General features: G+C 46.0%; 1 protein-coding gene across 1 annotated transcript in view; it reads left to right on the top strand.

Moving 5' to 3' along the window:
• LOC144170767 (zwei Ig domain protein zig-8-like) overlaps positions 1-22539 on the top strand; it is a 314979-nt gene that overhangs the window by 237217 nt on the left and 55223 nt on the right. Inside the window, exons 3-4 of the mRNA XM_077700756.1 lie at positions 10472-10682; positions 19898-20203. Of these exons, the coding sequence (XP_077556882.1) occupies positions 10472-10682; positions 19898-20203 (517 nt within the window). The remainder of the gene's footprint in view (positions 1-10471; positions 10683-19897; positions 20204-22539) is intronic.

The raw sequence follows: 22539 nt of genomic DNA, 5'->3' as shown, positions 1-22539 counted from the left end.
GGAACACAAATGGTCTTGGGATGGCCATGTAGTACGACGAACAGAAAACTAGTGGACCACGAGGGCAACGGAATGGGCACGACACCGAGAGACGGGACTAAAAACGCTTCCCGTGGCCGGAATCAAACCTGGGTTCCTCGCTCTTTGAACCCGGCTTCTATTCAATGGCTCCATTTTGGCACGGTCGAAACTCAATCCGAACTGAGACGACAACCAAAGAAACCCTCACGCGAAAGCTTAGCGTTCAACCACCGTCGTCGTTAGATGGAGGGGTGCATGATTTTTCCTCCCCATCGTCATTGCAATAAATCTGATGTTAGTGGTTGTTTGTGCTCTAGGTGACGATAGTCTAATAGTGAATTTGTTAACCTTCATTTGTTCTTCATTTTATCTAGCTCAGCAGGACCTGGTTGATAAAGTTCTCAGACTGAAGTACAGCTGGCGCCAAAAATCACTGGAACACGGGAGGGGTGACCTAGTGTCACTAGATAAAGTTGCAGACTATCGGCACTCTTTTCTCCTATTGTTCCGTGCCGTCGCCGTGATCATTGGTCAGTTCGTATTACATGACATTTCTTTGCTCTGTGACGGTTCATGGGCGTCGCCATTTCGTTATTTATGCGTTTTAGGGCCCTATTCTCGACTGCACAAATTGCCGGCAATTCGCCCATGTTTTTTTGCGTAAGCACGACGTAAGCAATCAGTGACGTGCTGCACCTATAGCTATGATGACATGTAGTGTAATTTGACGAGTCAGTCATAAAGATCGCCACTAAGGTATCAAATATTGTGCAAGAAAGATATAAAAACACTTGGCATGTACTATAAAAATTAAGGCGGTAGCTGAGGCTGACAAGAAAAACACGTTTCTGGAGGTCAAATTTGGCGTCAACACCACAAGGCGATCGAGTAACGTTGATCCATGAGCGAGCGAAAAGCGGATGTCGAGCTAAAGAACATTTCTTTCAAGAATATTTCTTTCAATCGCTTTTAGTAACATAGCTGGGCTCTCTGCTTCAGTGCAAGCTTTGTTGCTTTATCACCTTCCCTGCCGCCACCACCGCCACGCCATCGTCTGCTGCTATGTTACAAGTTTATAGCGTGGTCACAGAAAAATTGGGCCCATCTCCCCGCGAGGGGGACTCGAGTAAATGCGTCGCATAGGGGGTGGGTGTATTGCGTTAACGTTTAGTGTTTGGGGAGTTGGTGGTAGTGAATGCGTTGTATCAGCAGCTTCTTGACGTAGTTTGAATGAGTCAAGGCTATAAGGCGTGTTCGTAGCCTGCCATTCTGTGTCGGCTTTGTGGCACAGTGGGTAGAATACCATGTACATTACGTTCCGCCCGCAGGGTCCAGGGATCGAAACCAGGCGCCGGATAGTATTTTTTTTAATATAGTGTAGGGGGAGGGGTGTGACTACGACTACGGACGTCAACGCGGGTGACATCGTGAGTTACTGAAATGCTCTGCATTTAAAAAGACAGCCGCGCCCATCGCTTCTATGACACATAAGCAGCGAAGCGCTACGCCTGATAACCGCGGAGCGCACCGATGTCGCCGATTCACTCATTCGTCAAGCTCGACTTCAATCAGCGCTGTAATGAGCCAAATAGTTACTTTTCTTTGTTATTTTTCTCTTGAGATCGATCATGTGACCCAACAGCTTACTAGGACGAGTATGGACAAATGCTATGCATTGGGTTCTTTTTGTCATGGAGAGGCTTGAACTGCACTCTTATGTTGTGGTTACACCAAACAATTAGTTTTTATGTTATTGCCAAACATAAAAGCAAAATACTGCACGTTATTTGTATGCTCCATGATCGCTGACTTGGAAGCAGTTGAAACTATAATTTGTTTCGGTAGGAAACATGCTTTAAACAGCGCGCATGCGAAACTGCGGCTGCTGCAAATTGGCGGACATTTCGCCGTGCCGAAAGCCGGGGCAATTTTTTGCCCTATTTTGCTTGCATTTTGCGACACAAACAGCTGCCATTTTCAAGCTGCTACGTAGCATTACGTCACTTTTAAGCAGGCTGAAGTTGCCAATGCATGACTTAATCGTTCCCGACAACTGTTTAAATTACGTCATGCCTTCTCAGCCAATCACAGAGAGGGCGTGTATTACAAGCATTATTTTTGTTGAATAGCAAAGACAGGTCTACGTTGTCATGTCTAGTGCTTTTTGGCTGGTTTTTCATTTCCGGTGAAGAATTATGCGCTTTTAGTAAAGAGAAATAAGGCAAACTTTAGAACAGGTGTCGGTAAACGTCATAAAACGTCAAAATGACGACAACACACACAACCGATTTGTCAACCGGAAGCACGTGACCAAAATTGAAAGCCAATCAGCAAAGACTTCCGGCGAATTGTTGGCAAACATGGCGAATTCCCGGAAATTTGTGCAGTCGAGAATAGGGCCCTTAGTCGGTCAACTCTGGTAGGCTTAGCTTCTCCTCTCTGCTCTGCGGCTGCGCGCGACTGACATTGTTGCGAACGCGAATCAAGGATAACGCGTGTAGCATCATTTCCGCAGCAGAAGTGCGCCAAAGATGCCGTTTTGCTGCTGGTCTAAGCTAGCGGCGAGGGCGCATTCGGCGATATCACAACACCAATAAACAGCAAAATAGCCGCCGTAGCTGACTTGCGTGCCGCCGTGGTGGTACTCTGTTACCTTATCTAGTGACACTAGGCTGACCGAACTCTACCTCAGCGCCATGTAGCAGCGCCCAATGTAACAACAACAACAAAAAAGCCCACAGTGCATGCGCGCGAGAAGAACCGATGACCCCACCACAACTGTGAGTTCCTTTTAAAATCGCAGCTACGAGAACCTCCCTTGGCGTTTCAGTGAGTACGTTCGCAGTGATAGACACACGTCGTAAGGAAGTGAGCTGGCGAGGAAACGGCGCTATCAGCGCTTTTTTACTGCGAAGCTGTATACATCTGCGAACCAGACAGGGCCACGTTTATCCGTGAGAATAAAGCTCGGCTCATCCCAAGTTTCATTCAGCTAATTGGCTAGGAAGTATTCTTTATCGCAAATTAGAAACAAACGTGTTTTGTTTCGTGCAATCCGAGGACTCCGTCGAGCTTCGCAGATCATCCTTCTCCCTGGTGTGGAGGGGCGCGAATTTTTTTTTGTTGTTTTTTTCACATTTCAAGCAGGGTGTTTTTATACATAAATGCAATAAACTTCTGCACTTCACGGGCCCAAATCAAAGGCGAACTTGGGTCTGTTATCAGCGCCTTCAATGTGGCCAGCCTCTGCCCGCTCAAACGCAACGGAAGGTGCTATGAGCCACGGTCAAAAAAAGAAAAAAAAGAAAGGCCCTTACAGCTGTCACGCGGTCATCGTTTATCCACACGTGCATGCGCTGCGGGCTCCTTTTTGTTATATCTGTCATTACTGCATGGCGCTGCGGTAGGATTCGTCCAGCGCTCCCGTGTTCCAGTTACTTCCAGGGGCACCTGTACATCACAGCTTCCCAGCCTTGACGAAACGCCTTTCACGGCACCGGCCATATTCATCAAGAATGTCAAATCATTGCTGGCATATTCCGGCACAGGAGATTGAAATGACAAAAAAACGTGAATTGTCCAAAGCGCCAAGCTGCTGATATAGCAACGAAGAAGCCGGTACGCGCCATCAAGGGAGAATACTGCTAAGCGTCCATCCACCGACCTACGTTTGTATCTCGCGCCTCAGCAGAGCTCCCCGACTGTGGTACACGATGAGCAGTAAATTCAGAAATCCAAAACTGAGAGCTCATATGCTGTAGCATAATGCTACAAAACAATTTAAACCACTTTAAAGTAGTAATTTTGGATGGATTTTACATAATGTAAACTTGCGAAATCATCGCACGTCCCTGCGTTGTTTTCAAGAGGTAAATTTAGACTTCTTGAAACTCCCTAACAGACTCAGAAATTGTGTAGGCACTTACGCGTTCGAATTTTGTCTTCTTCAGAAGTGTAGTTCATGAGGCTGAGGATTGGACCCGTGACCTCGCGAATAAATATTAGCGCAACGCCTTTGCTACTGAGCCACCATGGTCACTCGGAACCATAAGCATTCCTTGCTGTAACCAACAATGCACACGAATCACCGCGCTTGCTTCTGGGTTCATTTATTTACAGGTGGCTATCAGTTATTCTCCGCTAATATACACACTTCTTGTTTTTCTTCTCCTTTCATTCCTCGGCTTACTCCTCTTCGAGTAGCACTTGTGGCATATGCCACTTGTTCGCGTATGGAACAAAATTGCTGCACATGAAACGATACTTTTAAGCCGCTAGACACCATCTTCGTTTTTTTTTTTTTGTTTTTTTTTGTACAGTGCACGTTAAACGTGCAAGCATGCCTCTTTATGAAGACGCGATGCCGGCAGCTTATTGTATTATCTCCGTTTTCATCAAAATTTCTCAACAAATGTGCACTAAAATGGAATTTTTCTTCTCATTTTAGGTATATGCTCAAACGAAGGCCTTAGTTTCCGTTTTCCGTTTTGAGCAAATTATGCTATCGTAAATTTAAGGCTCGTTTTCGTCGTTAGTAACGTAATATAACAGCTCTTGCTCGTCTGCTTGTTTTAATCTGTAAGTTCAGTAGCTATTACGCCGAAATAATAAGAACTTTGCGGGAATTGTATTTTTTTATTTTGTTACTGGTGTAACTTTTTCCACCGTGCAAAAATAGGGTGTTATCCTGTTCATCATTGCCATGAACGGGCTTAGATGCCATGAACGGGCTTAAAGCCTGGAAGATAATTTCTTTGGTGGAGTAACAAGGTACTTTTTTTTTGCGAAAGTGTACTTAAAAGCCGAAGGAGTTGTTACGATGTATTTTTAACGCAAAAAAATATATGATTAGTCTGCTTTATATTTTTTGCCTAGCACGTTTGAAACCCTAGCTGTGCGTTTAATGGTCTTTACTTTGTGCCTTGAACATGCAAAGGCATTTTATTACCCTGGTTTAGTTTGTTCAAATTTCCGCGCTAAAGATGGAAGCTCTAGGCTGCGCAGACTCAATTAGATTCGTTACTTTTCGTCCCAAGCAAGCCCTATCTGATTACGGATAAGAAAATATTATAAAAAGCATGGCACGTGTTAGCCCTACGCACTATATTTCATCAACCCGGAGCTATGCTATCTATGGTGGGAACTCAGGAATAGCCTTTGAAAGAATCAGACCTCATTTAGAAAATGCGCACGGTTGGCAATAACTTCTTACGCTTCCGAACATTGAATGGCGTCTCATTACACGCGTCCTTTGTAAGGCGTGCTGTGGAGGCATTAAACCTGCAGTTCGATAATTTAACTTCCATCTAAGTGAAGCCCGCAGGCTTTCGAACCATTAACGACGTCTTTCCTACGACCGTATGCTGTTATACAAGCTTTGCTGATGGGTTGCGAAAAAGCCGATGCGATGATATTGCTTGGCATTAAGAAGTGCCACACTGTATTGAACCATTATCATATCTCTCGAGGTCACGGCACGCTTGGACTTGGCGTGAATGTCAGCAACGTTTCTGTAAATACAGAGCCTGTAATATAGACGAAGAAACGAAACCGATGACAGAGACGCAAAGAAGATTTAGCAGCAAAGAAGCCTTTGGTAATTGCTAGGCTCCCGCCCTCAAGCCACGTAAGCAGACCTCAGTGTTGGGTTTACATTACCTGCAACTTAGTTATTAACGGTTATTCTTTCTTCTTCGCAACTGTTGGCAGACCTTCGAATTTCCTTCTACACGGCGTCAGCAGGGGCGAAAATGGTGATCCGTGCCATAAGCAGACCAATCAGTGCGTCCGCTCCTTGCAGCCCCTGGCGGCGTCCAGTGCGGCGGAAGCCTTGGCCACAGCTTCCAAAGAGGTCACCCTGGACTAAGGGAGCTTGGAAAAATGGCTGCGGCTTAGCTCAGCTAACCAAGGATACGCGAAGCGAACGCTTGGTTGATCCTGGTTAAGTCTTGGGTTAGCCTGGTTTACTCGATTTTAGCAGCTGAACGCCTCGCTGTTTCTCAATCTCCGACGCTAGCTTCGCGCGCTTGGCGTTCCGGACCCTCTCCAGTGAAGCAGCTCGACGGGCGATACCCACGGGGTGGTCGGACGCCGTTTGCCGACGACGGCTCAATGCCTTTCTCTCCTGCGAAACGCTCAGAGAAGACGGCCCGCACTCGCTCTCATCCATGGCCACGATCAGGCGGCGACCCAGCTGTGGAGAGCACATGCGCCAAGCTGGCGATGGTGGCGGGGGCGGAGGTATGGTAGCAGCGAGTCACATGATGCGGTGCCAAGGCTACGACGCAGCTGCGGTCTAATGAAGGTCAAATTGCTGATGTCGGCGAAATTCAGCTCGACTAGGCTAGTAAATCTTTGCTTCAAAATAAGTTTTCTCTTCCTTCTTGCTAGCATTCAAGCGAGATCGAACGGAACGAGACACCCAACTAAAATTGCACAATCATGTTCATTGGTGGCATATCTTTTGCCGGTGGCCGCAAATTGTAGCAACTGGTCGCTGTGACGTCACAAGGAAAGTGCGGGAAAGTGCCCGGGGAGTCGCACGCTTTCATCTGTTTGCGTTATTACCCAGCTGACTTGTTAGAGGATCACGCAAAAAATGGAATCATTGTTTTGGTTATTGTAGCGATATTTCGAACGAACCACACCTGCATTTTGTCGTCATCCCTATAAGAGTGGTTTCATATTGCGCCGCACATTTATTTTTCATAAGTTGCTTTCTAATGCTCGATGGTATTTCCCATGACGCCTTTTAGAAGAACAACCCACCATATCTGACTAATTGATTGATTGTGGGGTTTAACGCGCCGACGCAACGCAGGCGATGAGGCGCGCCGTAGTGGAGGGCTCCGGATTAATTTTGACCACCTGGGGATCTTTATCGTGCGCCGAAATCTCGTACACACGGGCGTTTTTACCATATCTGACTAGTATTTACGCGTAAGAAAAATTAACCTCGGTTGAAATATAAGCCCTAATATATAACTTTCGTTTTTATATGGCTCAAAGGTAAGGCTTCGATAACACAGACTTATTTCAGAATACGTCGAACCAAAAGACCGTTGACAGCAAGGTGGGCGAATGTTTGTGTAGCTTTCATTACTATAATTTATTTTTAAAGAAGGAGCGAAACCGGGAACAAAACAACAAGTAGAAGTCATTTCCCGTTTGGTGCTGAAAAGGAAGCATTGCGAGCGGTGTATCGGAGAGCGAATTGATCGAAGCGCGGGGGCGATAAACTAGCGCCGCAAAGACAAAACGCCACCGCCGCTCTTTCTGGTGCTGACAGGTCTAATAGATGGCACCGCTAATCGGAGACCATCAAAAACCCGCACCATCATTGCACGCCACCGGGTTTGGCGTGGGTAAAGGTGGTTGTCCAAATTAATAGCGCAGTGCGGGATGTGTTGGGAGACAAATGTGCGGAGATGGACGTGCGATATCTTGCCCTCCACGGAATGCGATAGCGAGCGCATGGGACGAGCGCGAATGCTGGGGCATTTAGAAATTTCTTCATTGTAAAACCTTTGAATGGTTCTTTTTCATTCCTTAACTTTGAACTGACGGGTCATCATGAGACTATTGTCATTGCGTTGAATGAGAGTTATGTTGGAGGAAGCCAGGGTGATCAGCTGTTTCTTCTTCGTTAATTTCATCCGCATGAGTGACTCAATGAAGGACATACTGTGCGAAGGTGCGTCGGAAAAACAGGCAACAATTAACTTGTTGGACACTAGCAAACACAGGGTTGGCCCAGAACCAGAGGGTGGATTCATGGCCAGCACCGTATGTGGACTTCTGTCGAGGAGTGCGTCCCCCCCCCCTTCCCTCCTTCCTAATCTTCTCGCCGTGAGGCTGATCCTGTTGCTGATACTAGTTCTCTGTCTACGCCGACGACGGTACGGAAAGATTTGCGCAACGAGTTCGAAACGACCGTGTTTCTGCCTAAGCCGACCAACCAGGCAAGATATACCAAATTACGATCGCTACTAACGGTGCTATACTCTCGAAAAACTGCGTATAATAACCGCTGACCCCACGCGTGCACAGGAAATGAGTTGCCTCACTGACGATACTCTGGACCGTGGGGACTCAAGGTTTCACATCCAATAGAGCTACTTCCCTTGCTCTTTCGCCCCCTTGCGTGACTCCATACCGTTTATAGCGCGTTCTGCATCACTTCGCCCTCCTCCACCAGTTGTTCTTCCCGCAAGGAGACAGACACACCGGTGAACAAACAAGAGGCGAGGTTGCCGGTGACCTCACCGCCCCTCCGATCCCCAAGAGTGCGTTGCCAAACGAGGGCGTGACTTGGCGACGCTTATCTGCGCCCGCCGGCTCCGCAGCGATGAACTCCTCCACGCTTGAGAGAAGCCCGCCATTACGAATGAAGCAGCCCGCGCCGCCGAACAGCACATGGCGCAACGCTCTAATTATTTTCAGCTCATTTCCCCAGGCACTCCGCAAAAGTAACTTCCTTAACGGCAGCCAAAGAGAAGCGACGCGCCAAGTTGGGAAGAAGCAGTTGCACGCTGCGCTGACTCCGGGCAACGCAGCAGCGCCTGCCGCCTCAGTGACGGTGCGGGCATCAGTCGGTGTCAGTTGAACCCGGTAATGGTATATCCGCCCCGAATTTCCAATCAGAGTGAATCATCCAAATGACGACAGTGGGAAGAAAAGGAAAAAAAAACGGAGATAGTCGATCCGACAGGAAGGCAGCAGAAGGATAACGTAACGTCAACAGCGTTGGTAGGCGAAAAAAGAAAGCCTTCATTCCAGAGAGAAGAAAATGGGTTAGAATTTCGTTTTAACGGAGTGCCTCCACGTTTCCTGTTTCAATTCTGCGTGTGTCTGCTTTCGTAGTTGATAGGCTTTTGTTTTCTCAGTCTCTTGTTGTGCGTAACCAAGGCCCCCCAGTTCCAGCTGCGTGATGTGTTCTCCGGGAAAATAGTATTTATCATATTCTGCCTCCGATACGAAGATAAGTGTTTGACTTTTTCTTTGGTGGATTCATAAATCGATGAATGAATGGAAAGATAGATGGACGGACAGATTAAAGAACACACGGAAAGATTTATTAGCAATGGCAATCGGGACTGTTGGCACAGCGTTTCACCAGCTACGCAACAACAATCCGAAGTTTTGGCGGAAACCTATTTTAACTGCAAATTTCGGCCCGTGTGTAGAAATCGACAAACACCTCGGATACACCCCACTGACGTTGACAGATGTATTTTTTTCGAACGCTTTCGGGTTCAAAAGTCTTTAAGAACGGCTTTATAGAAATAACTAGGTCACAGACCCCCTCCCTCCCCGCCCCCCCCCCCTTTGCCCCCCCCGCTACGGCTGTGCGGGTCTTTGGGTCTACCCGTTCAATAGACGAGGCTCACCCATAGCATTTGTCTTGCTGGCTTCGCAGAGGAAATGGCGCACTAGAGTATTGCGGAAAAGCCGTTCTTTTCGACGCGAAATCCTCTTGTTTTAGGCAGAGCGACAACACCCTCTTTTAGTGTCAAGAGGAATGGTTCAAATTTGTAACAATTATCAACCAGAGAAGTGCTATTTTTTTAAATTATCAGTTGTTCTCCTGCTGTAGCACCTCTGTCTTTCCGAATTTCGTACGCGCCATGTATACGTATTTTCCAGGATCTTGACATGCAAGCACCACTTGTCGCCTAAAGAAATACCTTCCCTTCTTTCGTTGTTCTTCGTGGTGCCCGCGTGCATGCAAGCAGGCGGGCCGGCGGGCTGGCAGGCGTGTGCGCATGCTCCGAGGAATTTGATACCATAAGCGGCAAAGTTAGCTTTAGAACGAAAGCTAGCTTAAAGCAAGTCCGACATTACCGATACGCTGCCGTCTGTGTGTCCGTAATATACCCCATCTTTGCCTGTAGCCAACCTTACAGTAAAAGCTAAACTAACACAAAAAAGAAAAGTTTGAAATGGCTTTATTTTGGCCAAGATTAAGAGAAACGACTTTTAAGTGAACGTTTTTCGTACTTAACTTTCTTGTTAAGCTCTGTGGTATTCAACACATCTTCAAAACACTTAGGCAGTACCTTAACAACTTGAAACCGAAAACCTTAAGTAGTACCCTTGTTTTATTATTTTTTGGTACCAACGTATTTTATGTCAATCGTATTAATAATTAACAATTGCGTTTGCTGAGTATTTAGATAATACTTTAAATGGAAGCTAAGGATGGTTCAAGCAATAAATTAATGATTTGGACCTCCCCTTTCTTGTTTTTTTTTTGTTTTTTTTTTTTTTGTGGTGCAACCCTTCGTTTAAAATAGCCAACCGGGCTCTACACCTGTTCAACCTCCCAGCCTTCCCGTCTGTTTTTCTCCTCTGAGGCCTCTCACTCCTCAGCAGTATTGTCTCGCACCCCGTGAGAATGAATCGAGCGCGGTTCGCTCATCGTTGGCCCTCGCTGTTTCTCCTCTCTCAGGTGTCCTGGATCCGGAGACGCGACTTCCACGTGCTCACGGTGGGCCTGACGACGTACACGGCGGACGACCGCTTCCAGGCAGTGCACATGGACCGGTCCGAGGACTGGATGCTGCAGATCAAGCGCGTCCAGCCCACCGACGCCGGCGACTACGAGTGCCAGATCAACATGCACCCGCTCATCTCCTACTTCGTCCTCCTCACCGTCTTGGGTGAGTGCGCGGCATAGAGAAAGAGGGTCGGGGAAGGATGGTTGGATGCAGCAATGAGAGCCCCGTATACTCGAGTGGAAGCAAATATATCTAATTAGAGTTTGGGTTTGGGCTGGTTGGTAGCGGTAATCCATGACTTCGTGTAGCGCCAACAAAACGACAAGGACAAAGGGGGCGACGGGTACAAGCGCTAACTTCCAACTGAGTTTATTGAAAAAATGCGTGAATTTAAAAACACTTATCAAAAGAAACAAAGATAGGAAAGAACAGAAAAAAGAGGTCATGACAAAATTTGCACAGAAATATGATTCGCACAAACACTGTGATGTCGAGAAAAAGGCAGCACGAGGCATTAACTAAGGTGGCACCCGCCTCCCCCCCCCTCAGATAGCCAATCTCCTTATCGGACAAATGCCTTTGCCGCATAAATGACGGCGCAGCTCCTCGGCAGCCAATGTGTGACAAGAACCACAAAAAACCGTTCGTTCCATGCATGAGAAACGTTGTGTACGCCATTCCCCTGAAGTGCCGTAAAGTATATGTCGGCCAAACAGGTCGGTGCCTGAACGACCGACTGCGTGAGCATGACAACAATGTTAATAAGGTTGTCAAGGGCCACTTGGGCATTCATTCCCGCGATTGCGGTTGTACGCCTTTCTTCGACAGTTGTGCCGTCATCACTCATCACGCCAACCGAAAGACAAGAGAAATAATCGAGGCTGCCGAAATAGCACGCCTAGGGAATGGTTGCGTGTCCGCGCCATCCGTGCCCTTATCCGATAAGGAGATTGGCTATCTGAGGGGGGGTGGGTGTTAGTTAATGCCTCGTGCTGCCTTTTTCTCGACGTCACAGTGTTTGTGCGAATTATATTTGTGTGCAAATTTTGTGATGACCTCTTTTAGGGGCGAAGCTCCTTAGGGCGTGGGTCTGTCCATCCTCGACGTATGTATGTAGCCACCTCTAGTTTAGTTCTTGGATTGTTTACTAGATGACGTGGCTACCTCTAGTTCAGTTCTTGGATTGTTTACTAGATGGCGGTACTTGTATATGATGAAAAGATGCGCTTGGATTGTTTACTAGATGGCGTGGCTACCTCTAGTTTAGTTCTTGGATTGTTTACTAGATGGCGGGGAGCGTTGTAATAAAATCTGTTCGCTGTTGGCGCGCGCTCGGAGTCGCCCGATGGATAAGGCTGCAGATGTGCGAGCCCGCGAGGCAGAAGCGCTCCGTGAAGCTGCGCGACGCCGCCGCCAAGATCCTGCCGTACGAGAGCGGGAGGCCGAAGCGTGTCGTCTGGCTGCGCGACGACGCCGCCAAGATCCCAGCGTTCGAGAACGAGAGGCCCAAGCGTCACGGCAACGGCGCGAGGACCCTGCCGTACGCGAAGCGGCACGGCTGCGGCGCGAACAGGATCTCCAAAACGTCAGAGAACGGGAAGCGGCGAGAAAGCGCGCGTATCGGCAGGCAGACCCCGATGCAGTGAGAGCTCGTGAGGCGTCTGCAAAACGCATCAGGCGAGCTCAGCCCCAAGGTGCCGACGCGCGGTTTAAGCGAGACTTTCTAGACGTTACGTTCGGACACAGATGTAGTGGGCGAACTTTCACTGAAGAGTCACGGTTTTACAGATGATTTCCCCTCAGGAGCTTCGCCCACTCATCATCATTCACCCCGTGGATATGCTGTGAATTTTTTTCCTGTTCTTTCCTATCTTTGTTTATTTTGATAAGTGTTTTTAGATTCACGCATTTTTTCAATAAACTCAGTTGGAAGTTAGCGCTTGCACCCGTCGCCCTCTTTGTCCTTGTCGTTTTGTTGACGCTACACGAAGTCATGAAATATATCTAATTACGCCAAGTTGTGACCTCAGATCACAACCACGAGGCTAAGATAATTCGAAGGATAAGAATGGGGTGGAGTGCATTCGGCAGGCATTCTCAGATAATGAATGGCAGACTACCATTGTCTCTGAAGAAGAAAGTATGACAGCTGCATATTACCGGTACTCAGCTACGGGGCAGAAACTTGAAGGCTCGCTATGAGGTTTCAGCCTTAAATTGAGGACGACTCAGCGGGAAATGGAGCGGAAGATTATAGGTGTAACATTAAGGGACAAGAAGAGAGCAGAGTGGGTCAGGGAACAAACGCGTGTTAAGGACATATTAATAGAAATTAAGAAGAAGAAATGGACGTGGGCAGGGCACGTAATACGAAGGCAAGATAACCGTTGGTCATTAAGGGTAACAGAGTGAATCCCTAGAGAGGACAAGCGTGGCAGGGGGCCGCAGGAAGTTAGATGGGCAGATGAGATCAAGAAGTTTGCGGGGATAAATTGGTCACAGTTGGCACAAGACCGGGGTAATTGGAGAATAATTGGAGAGGCCTTTTTCCTGCAGTGAGCGTAGACAGACTGATGGTGGTGGTGGTGGTGGTGATGGTGATGATGATGATGGCGACGACGACGATGATGATGATGATGATACACGTACTCGACGGGGGCGGATTGTGCTGACGGTCGGGCTCAGCTTGCCAGTGCGAGGCCAGCAGGTGCGGGCCAAAGGGGTTCGCGAAGGAACCTATTCTTTTCGACTCAACCCCTGCGTTTCTACATTGGAGGGTTGAATAAAAAAAAAAAAACTCTTTATTTTAACTCAACGCTTCCGCGTTGAGTTCATATATGCGAGTTAAGGACGTCAGCGAGGCCGTCCTTAACTCGCGTTTGTCCTTAACACGCGTTTGTTTCCTGACCCACTCCGCTCTCTTCTTGTCCCTTAATGTTACACCTATCATCTTCCGCTCCATTTCCCGCTGAGTCGACCTCAATTTAAGGCTGAAACCTCATAGCGAGCCTTCAAGTTTCTGCCCCGTAGCTGAGTACCGGTAATATGCAGCTGTCATACTTTCTTCTTCAGAGACAATGGTAGCCTGCCATTCATTATCTGAGAATGCAACGGTGGCATGACGGAGTCAACTTCTCTGCGTTGCCACGGCAATTGCTGAAACAGGCCTTAACAATCTTATGAATGTCGTAGTTGCACTCCGAACTCGTAGGTGGGAATGTCTAGAAGAATAATAAACCTTGCAAGATACTTCTAAAGAAGTATGCTATCCGTTTCCCTCCCAAAAATAAAACATATATGGTAGTTATTCCGCTAACGTTATTTTTGGAAGATGTTCGTTGTCCCAATCGCCACAATTCCTAGCTGAAAAACTGCACAGGCATTCGCATTTTAGATACGTAGTTTCTGTTCACTTTAAAGCGACACAGAGTATACTGGAAAAAGAAATTAACTTGGAGGGAAAATAGGGTGCCGATGTGCCGCTTTCTTTGTCTTTTGAGCAGCTCTGTAATGAAAACTAATGTTTCAGAATGAATATAGTTCAGCTCCTGTAAACGAGGCTTTCGCTGTGGCAAATGTTCTCACCCCCACTTTTCGCCCCCGCTAGTGGAATAGCCACCACTGCCGTAACCGTAAAGTTCTTGTATCTCTGTATCAAATTGGGGTTCCGTCCAAGCTACCTGATTTCTGTAGCTTGGAGAGATAAGCGTAATTATGGCAACGTGGACCGACACAAGACAGAATGAAGTCAGCGGGCCGATATATGTATTCTAGAAAACAGAAAAACAGCGCAAGCTGTCCTACAGACAAAAACAATCTTCAGACGCAAACACTGATTCGGAGGTATACATTTGCTGCAAAGCGCTTCAGGTATCAGCATAACCGCTATCACTGAATCTACCGCCCAAACCAGACCCAAAATAATGCCCCAAAGGAGACAGCGTATCGCAGCATTCAAAATACGCGTGATTTCTGTCGCTTGCACTGGACTCAGTGATTACGTGTTATTCCGTTCCGAGGCCTTTAGCCTGGATCCGGAACCGCGTAACAGAAAAATAATGTTTTTAAGAAAAAAAACATGCTCCTTACGGTATTATTTCGAAGTATGAAAAACGGAGGCTGTGCATCACCTGCAGTATACCATCATTTACAAATTCTGCTATGTTCCACCCTTTCGAAGGAGAAAACACGAAGAAAAAAACTAAGTTGCGACAATAAAATCACGCGCACTGTGCCTGATGAAGCCAGTAACCTACTTTCGGTCCTGACTCGTTTATAAAAGGAAAGCTTAACGATGCTTCCAGAGCCCTGTGTCCGATTCAGTGTCGAGGTTCAGTTTTCTGCGTGTTCTGCGGCCTGCATATGTGGAGCCGAAAACGCAGGCGTCCAGCGAGCCTGAGAGTGGTGGAGCGGCAGTTGAGGCGAACGCGCAATCTGTTATTCTATCTTCTTCCGTGTAAGGAGGCGCCGCCGGCCCAGTTTGGAAGGATGTGCTCACCGCACGCGAACTTCGCTTTCATCCCATTTGGAGGGGAAGCCCGAGAGCAAACAAAGCTCCTTGTCATACAACACGGGCCTTGCATTACTTGCGCCCTTCGTCCTTTTCTTCGCCGTCCCTCCTTAGCAAGTCCGCACCGCGAAGGCCGCGGAGAAGAGGAAGCGATGCTTGACATGATAAACAACTTCTCACGACGGAGACAGCGAACACGGCCCCGCGCCGTGTACCGCCTTCCGACGTCTTGCAAACGACCCGTCGCGGGGACGGGCTGGCTTGCAGCGGGCGGGACCCTAAAGTCCTTTACATGTCGCCTGCGTGTGTGCGCGTGCAATTTCGTCCCGGACTTGGATGGTGTCGTCGGCATATGTCTCCTCCTCTGCAATTGAAATTATCTTGTTTGCGAAACTTTCTTTCTGGCAATCTGCCACGATCATAGTAGTTTAAATATCTCGAATTTTAATAGCTGGGCCGGAATTGGACATTTATTTATGTGAAATCACTGCCAATTCTATGAATGGACCGGTTTGAAGCAATGATTGCTATCACGCGCTAATTTGCGAGAACAGTAATCATTTATTGCCGCTCAAAGCCTTGGTTATCAGTTAGGCATGGAGGCGTCAGTTCTTCTTTTTCTGCAAAACAGAGAAGTTTGCAGCCTTAGAAAAGAATGGGAGGCTTTAGAACAAGTTGGCAAATACCAAGTAGAGGTTGCAAAAGCAGTAGCACCGCAAAGAAAAAAATTTGCTTTCCTGTCTGGAAACCATTCCTATCATTTTTAAAGGTATGTCCTTATTTCTAATATTGTATGCGGATCTTTGCAATCTAAGTTTAATTTCTGTTATCTTCTGGTCATTGCTATGGTTTGTGGCATAGTTTACCAAATTATAACGGTGTGCTTTAGACGTCACAGAACTGACTTGAAAGATTCGTAATTTTATAAACCACACATGGAAGTTTGCGCGCACCTCCGTTACAGATAAAACGTGTACTAACGCAGCAAAAACGATACACTCTACATCTTGTTTCTTCTTGGTTCTCTTGGTGCTTCTTGCATATCACGGAGTTCCAATTTTTAGGCGGCGGGTCGCAAAGACGCTGGCTTACACAGCTACCGACACTGAAAAAAATTGGACATTCAGCGGAAATGTCGCCATATGGCTACGAAGGAAAGCTATACAGTTGTGTCAGTAACTTCGCAGTCGAAATAAATTTCCCGCGGGCAAGAGGTGTAGAACTTCTCATGGATAATTTTTCATTCGATAGGGGCAACGCGATTCGTGATCTGTTCGTTCTCAATACCGCCATATTTTTGCTCTAGCACCCTTTTCTACTCAAGGTTTCGTAAACGCAGACATGTGCGTCATGTCTCGGCGAGTACTACCCTGCTGCAGTTTCTCGGCTCAAGGTGTCGTACGCGCTTACGGCATATGTGTTTGAGCTTCTGGTTTAAAAACAAAAAAACGAGAATAAAAATTAACCAAGTAACGGGATGTTTGGAAGTCTGGGGGAAAGGATGGAGCTACTGACGTGAAAGCAGCTGTCGGCCACGCAATATGGCACAGAAATAACTTTAAGGGAAGCGCAAAGCTGATTTAAGGTCGCAATTCTTGGATTTGCTTTTTAATGCGTAGCATATATTCTTTGCCGTGTACTCCCACAGCCACGACCGTGTAACGCGCTGCATTTCCACAAAAATGCAGATATCACGGAAGTTATAACTGTGGTTACTATAATAGCGTAAACGGAGATAACTGGTGGCCCGAAACTTTGAAAAATTAAAAAAAAAGAAAAACGGATAATGGTGAAACGTGTAACGCCCTGCATTTCCACAATAATGCGGATTTCTCGAATGTCCCACCTGTGTTCGTTATAATAGCGTAACTGGAGACAATTGGTCGAACAAAACTCTGAAAAACTAAAAATAAAGAAACATTTAGAAATTACAAAAAAAGTCAAAACGTATAACGCATCGAATTCCCACATAATGCAGATTTCTCTAAGGTTCCACCTGTAATCGTTATAATAGCGTAAATGGAGATAATTGATCGGACGAAAAGTTGAAAAACTAAAAAAATAAGAAATATATCAAAAATTACGGAAAATGACAAAACGTATTACCATGACATTGCCACAACAATGCAGATTTCGCAAAAGTTTCACATGTAATCGTTATATTAGCGTAAATGGCGATAATTGGTCTAACAAAATTTTGAATAACTAAGAAAATAAGAAAAATATGAAATAATTGCCGAAACTGGTGAACCGTGCAACTCCCTGCATTTACACAATCATGCAGACTTCGGGAGAGCTCCAGATGTAATCGTTATAATAACGTAAATAGAAATAATTGGTGTGACGAATTTTTGAAAAACAAAAAAAAAATAGTAAAAATGAAGAAACGGAAAATGGCAAACCGTATAACGACCTGCGTTTCCACAATAATGAAGGTTTCGCGAATGTTCCACTTCTGATTCTTATAGTTGCGTAAATGGAGATAATGGGTCGGACAGGATTTAGAAAAACCAAAAAAAAAATTGACCGTAAAAACTCACACTCAAAACAAGCGGCATAAGAACGCTGCGCATTAGTAGATAATTCTCTGAATTTCTGCAGCATTTTGTAACCTGTCGTACAGGTGGAAACGGTAAGGCGAATACACTGCGGGTTAGAAGCGCGTTTGGCGTGAGGAAGATTGCAAATCCATCCGAGGGGGAACGACGACAAGAGATTAGTAAATTCGGCACTTCCCAGGGCGGCGGTACTCAATATAGAACTAGTGAGGAAGATAAACCGATTGTGCGGGAATAGGTGTCCCTCTAATGAGATCAATCAGCTTTCTGTGGTCCATCAACATTGTGCAATAGTTAAGGCTGAAAGTTGGGCTAGTTGGTGTTGACTTAGAACCATCTTACCAGCGAAAAAAACACAGGGACCTAGAGAAAAATCAACAGTCTAGCGACTGCATTGCTCGCCTCTCTCTACATCCATGTTTTTTTTGCGCTTGTAAAATGGTTCTTAATCACCATTGGGCGCTGTACTTTACTGTGTTATGGTGTTTTCCTCCCATAAGCACTTTAATAATGGGCATCAACATATTGGTATCTGGCACGGGGTTTGAAGGCCACAAATAAGAACAATTTTCCAATTACACGGCACATTTTAAGGGAATAAGCACTGAAGTTCCCATTTTCTTGCCCCAGGCTGCGTAAAGTGACAAAATTAGCTGCACTCCGCGGGCTATTTGTTCAATAATAGTTGAAGAAGGTTATGAAGAAGAAGAAGTTGAAGAAGTAAATAAGTAGTTATCTTAATTGTTAGAGCCCATGTTATTTCTTGGTGAGCCTAATATAGGATGGACATATCAAGGTTCTCGGTGGACTGATCGAGTATTATGCTGTTAGCACACTTTTCTTAACACTTCATTTGCAAACATATTAATTTGAGCAGGAACCAGTTGCTTATCTCGTAAATTCTAAACAATTGATCAGCCTAAACTTCTAAGCTTTGAAATACTCGGCATTCTATGATTCGATACATTTAGTCGCACTTAAAAGCTTCATGTACACATAAAGTCCTCATATATTAGTTCGCAAGCTCTGGGAATGTTACCCCACAGAAATATGCGCATGTACTCTGAACCCTAGAGTAATGTTACAAACCCACAGAGTAGAACAAATTCGCGACGGGTTTTGGGAAGGGTTATAACGGGCAACGCTTGATAAAGCAGCTAGTCAACGCGATCACTTCGGTCGGTCAACAAGTTCAATAAATGAACTGTTTCGTTTAAAGAACAAAAAAAAATGCACACTAGTGCAAGAAAACCATACATACGTTTCAGAATGCATCTATTAGAGACACTGTGCGGCTAAGAAAAGTGCGCCAAACCAAGGTGTCAACATACTGGGACAGCAAAGGCAAATAAATAATGCTGTACGTACAACACGAGCGATCGGGACGCAGACCAAATGAGTATCAGAACCAAAACATACATCTCAGTTAATTAGCTTAATAAAACTGTGAAGCACTATATTTTTATCCTAGCCCACAAATATGGGACTGTCCGTCTCGCCCTGGCTTTGAATGATCCTATGGTTTATGAGCGGAGGCTTCGTGTTCTTTGTGTTAAAACTTTGACTGGCAGTTATCCAAGATACCTGCAGAGATAAAACTTTCCACGGTTATGAAGTACACAGGTTGAGAAGTCAAATGTCATATAAATTGTTTCAGGCAAATATCAATAAATACGAGTTGCACCCGTTTTCTGCAACCATAACCCCATGAAGCCCATGAATTGACAGCAGGCGGGAATGTCGAATCGTTTACAACTACACGCTGAAGGAAACAATTCTAACAACTAAAATAAAACTCGGCGTATAGAACCGTCGTGGAGGTGAATTGCAGGGAGATGTGTTTTTGTTTCGTCAAGTTATATGCATAATATTGAGAAGTATAGGTTATTCGTGGCAAGGTTGGCTTTCCCACAAAGCTTTTTTGGTGTACGGACGCGGCACACGATTGACCCGTTGCTGTACACAGTTTCGCTGTAAAAAAAGTCATCCCATACTGCAACTGCTCGCTAAAGTGAACTCGGTTGAAGACTATACAGTCGAAGGACAAACAGCTTGATGTTCGCTTCACATACGGCCCTATTGGAGATTGATATTGTAGATAGTTGTTGACTGTTATGTCCCTTCTCAGAAGCTTGATAGCCTTGAAAACAATGACAGTTTTGATACACGCGCTGCTTCTGTGTAGCCAACTGCTGCCGAGAGCTCTCGCAAACAGGCCTGCATGCGCGGCCACGCAATGCGCAGGGCGTACGCAATAAATAGCCCTTGTGGAAACGACTTGGTGTATCTCTGTCTCCCTCCCTTTGCAGTGCCTCGCGCCCGTATTTTGGAGGCGCCCGAGCTGTTCATCAACAGCGGCTCCTCGATCAACATCAGCTGTGCGATCGAGCACAGCCCCGAGCCTCCCGTGTTTGTGTTCTGGTACCACAATGACCGAGTCATCAACTACGACGAGGCCAAAGGCGGCCCGGGCCACATCTCGGGCGCCAAGCGGCCGCCCGACGCCTACGTCAGCAGCCTGTTCATCCGCAACGCCCGGCCGCAAGATTCGGGCAACTACACCTGCGGCCCTTCCAACGCAGACTCCACCAGCGTCGTGGTGCACGTTCTCAACGGTGAGCAACGCCGTCCCCTACGTCGTGCTGCCCGTGTTTGCTCACGCCACTCTACCGCTTCCCCGGGCAAATAAGTCTGCTCGAAGTTGGCACGGCAGGCCGCACGTATCGGAGTGTATTGACTCCGTCCCGACTTCTTTGCTCGTGTTTTGTTTTTTTCGTCTGAAGCCAGCAAGTGGACAGACACAGCAAAGCAGTACGAATACCATCTTCTCAGGATACATTTATCTCGTGGTATTTACACACAAAAAAGCGAGCGTGGCAATGCCACACATTTGGCATCTTTGTAATGTGCCTGTGGCGTTTGGGAATCTGGAATTTGTGGAATAGGCTGGCAACACGAAATAGCTTTTGTGGTCCTTCATATTGTAATTTTTTGTCCGCGCATGCGGGGGTTTTACTTTTCCCATAAACATGGAATCAAAATGGTTTTCCTGAGCTATCGTAAATGTTGACTTCAACACGCTACTTTACGTTCTTGCTGAACCTTGGCACCAGCGGTGCTATCATCTCTATCTGGTTCTTGAAGCGTAAGCCATGTTTTGGTTCCTCATTGGTGACATTGTGTGCCGGTAGGTTACTGCCACTCCATAGTGATTTCTACTTCTAAACAAGTTTTTTTCCCCCGGAATCAGTTAATGCTCACTGCGGGATGCATACTTCCAACCGCAGCTGTCCTGTGCCATACGCGAATTCATTGTTTTCCCCTGAACCATCCGATCGTATTCCCTCGAATACAAAAGCCAAAGCTTGGGTATTCAGATCTCGCCAAGATTACTTCTGCAAGTTCGTTACACTTTGATCATAACGAACCACCCCCTCCCTCTAAAAAAAAATAACAAAAACGAACCACTCGTATTCACGGGTATTCAGTGCACGTTGAAGGCCCTTATGTGTCCTAAATTATTACGCTGCCACCCACTGCCCAGTCCGTCACTTCTCTCGTGCTTCTTCAGCGTCAGTCGCAGAATAATATTTTGTTAGTTTGGAAGTTTTATTTAGTTTTCATGCCAACTTGTCAGGCATTCATCTAGTTGCAGCATTTCCTCTGTTCCCTTGTATGTATCGTACAAGTTTGGAGTCTTTCTTAAGCGAATGAAATTGCACAAGATAATGACTATCTTGTTTTATACTGATTGGTTATCCATGTGCAAACAGGCAAAAGTTGACAGGAGTGATTCGTGTTTTTTCGTGTTTTATGTCATTTCAGGTATTTCGCCGAAATAATAGTTTCTACAATGCATACGCGAGAATCATTTCGAGCCAAACAAAAATAATAATTTTATTTGCGGAGTCACCCGTGTGGCGTTGGCAGAAAATGACATTCCTTTTTTAGTATATTTGTACGCGGCTAACCGCTGTGACATAAGGCAGTGTTTAGTATTCTGGTAGAAAACGTAACTTTATTCATAGCAATTATCAGTAAGAAACACGCCTTCTTACTAGAATTTGCTGTGCCACTGTGCAAATGCAGCTGCTGCAACCAAAATGGTTTCAGCTTGGTACATTCGGTGCAACAGTAACTGCGATTTTTTTATGTTGTGGTGTCCAATATACAGTCGGAATATGTCAACCCTACAAGGCGGTCGAAGGTACAAAACTGTTGTTCGGAAAATATTTTCTTTCCGGAACATGAAAAGGTAAATACAAAGAAAATAGGCCGAATAGCAGGAGCCGAGCTTTAGATCTTAAATAAAAAAGAAAACACCCGCTTTGAAGTTCTAACACAATCTTTCTTTTTTGGAATATCATTTCCCATGCAACAGGTAACGGGTTATGCCTGATTTCATAGCCGAGGTGGCTAAAGAAAAATCTCAGAACACAAATAAAACTCGTCATCTTTTGGTGAAAACTACGCCTACAGGTCGAGAGCATTGTGTAGGGTGGTCACCAGTGGCACGTTCAGGTAATTAGCAAGCAATTCGTGGAGCCATCAAATACTCCGTAAATTTCTCCGTCCAATAAGAGGCTAGACAGAATTTCAACCGTAATTTTCAGTCTGCAAAAAAAAAAAAAAAACGCTCCTTTTCTTCTGCACTGTAACAGTGACTCCAAACCGTGTTCACAGGCGAATTATGTACTAGTTGCATTGTTATAATGTGCTGTGGAAAAAAAAAAGTGCGATCTGTGGGAAGCTATTAAACTTTTTGCTGATTTGTTTACGCGGTGTTTACATGTTTCCGCCATTTTGGGTGCCTCTATATCTCCGCATACACTATTGGTCGTGTACCTCGAGCTAAGCCTGCTAACTTGGAGGTGTTTAATAACACCACTTATTGCCGCTATTTTCCGGTTTTACCAGGTGATAATTGAGAGCCGCAATGACAGTGACCGAG

Source organism: Haemaphysalis longicornis, unplaced genomic scaffold (genome assembly GCF_048455015.1).
Source record: "Haemaphysalis longicornis isolate Haplotype H1 unplaced genomic scaffold, Haemaphysalis longicornis Haplotype H1 scaffold_2, whole genome shotgun sequence".
NCBI lineage: Eukaryota > Metazoa > Arthropoda > Arachnida > Ixodida > Ixodidae > Haemaphysalis > Haemaphysalis longicornis.
The sequence above is the reverse complement of the archived record's forward strand: the minus strand, read 5'-3'. Positions and strand labels throughout refer to the sequence as shown.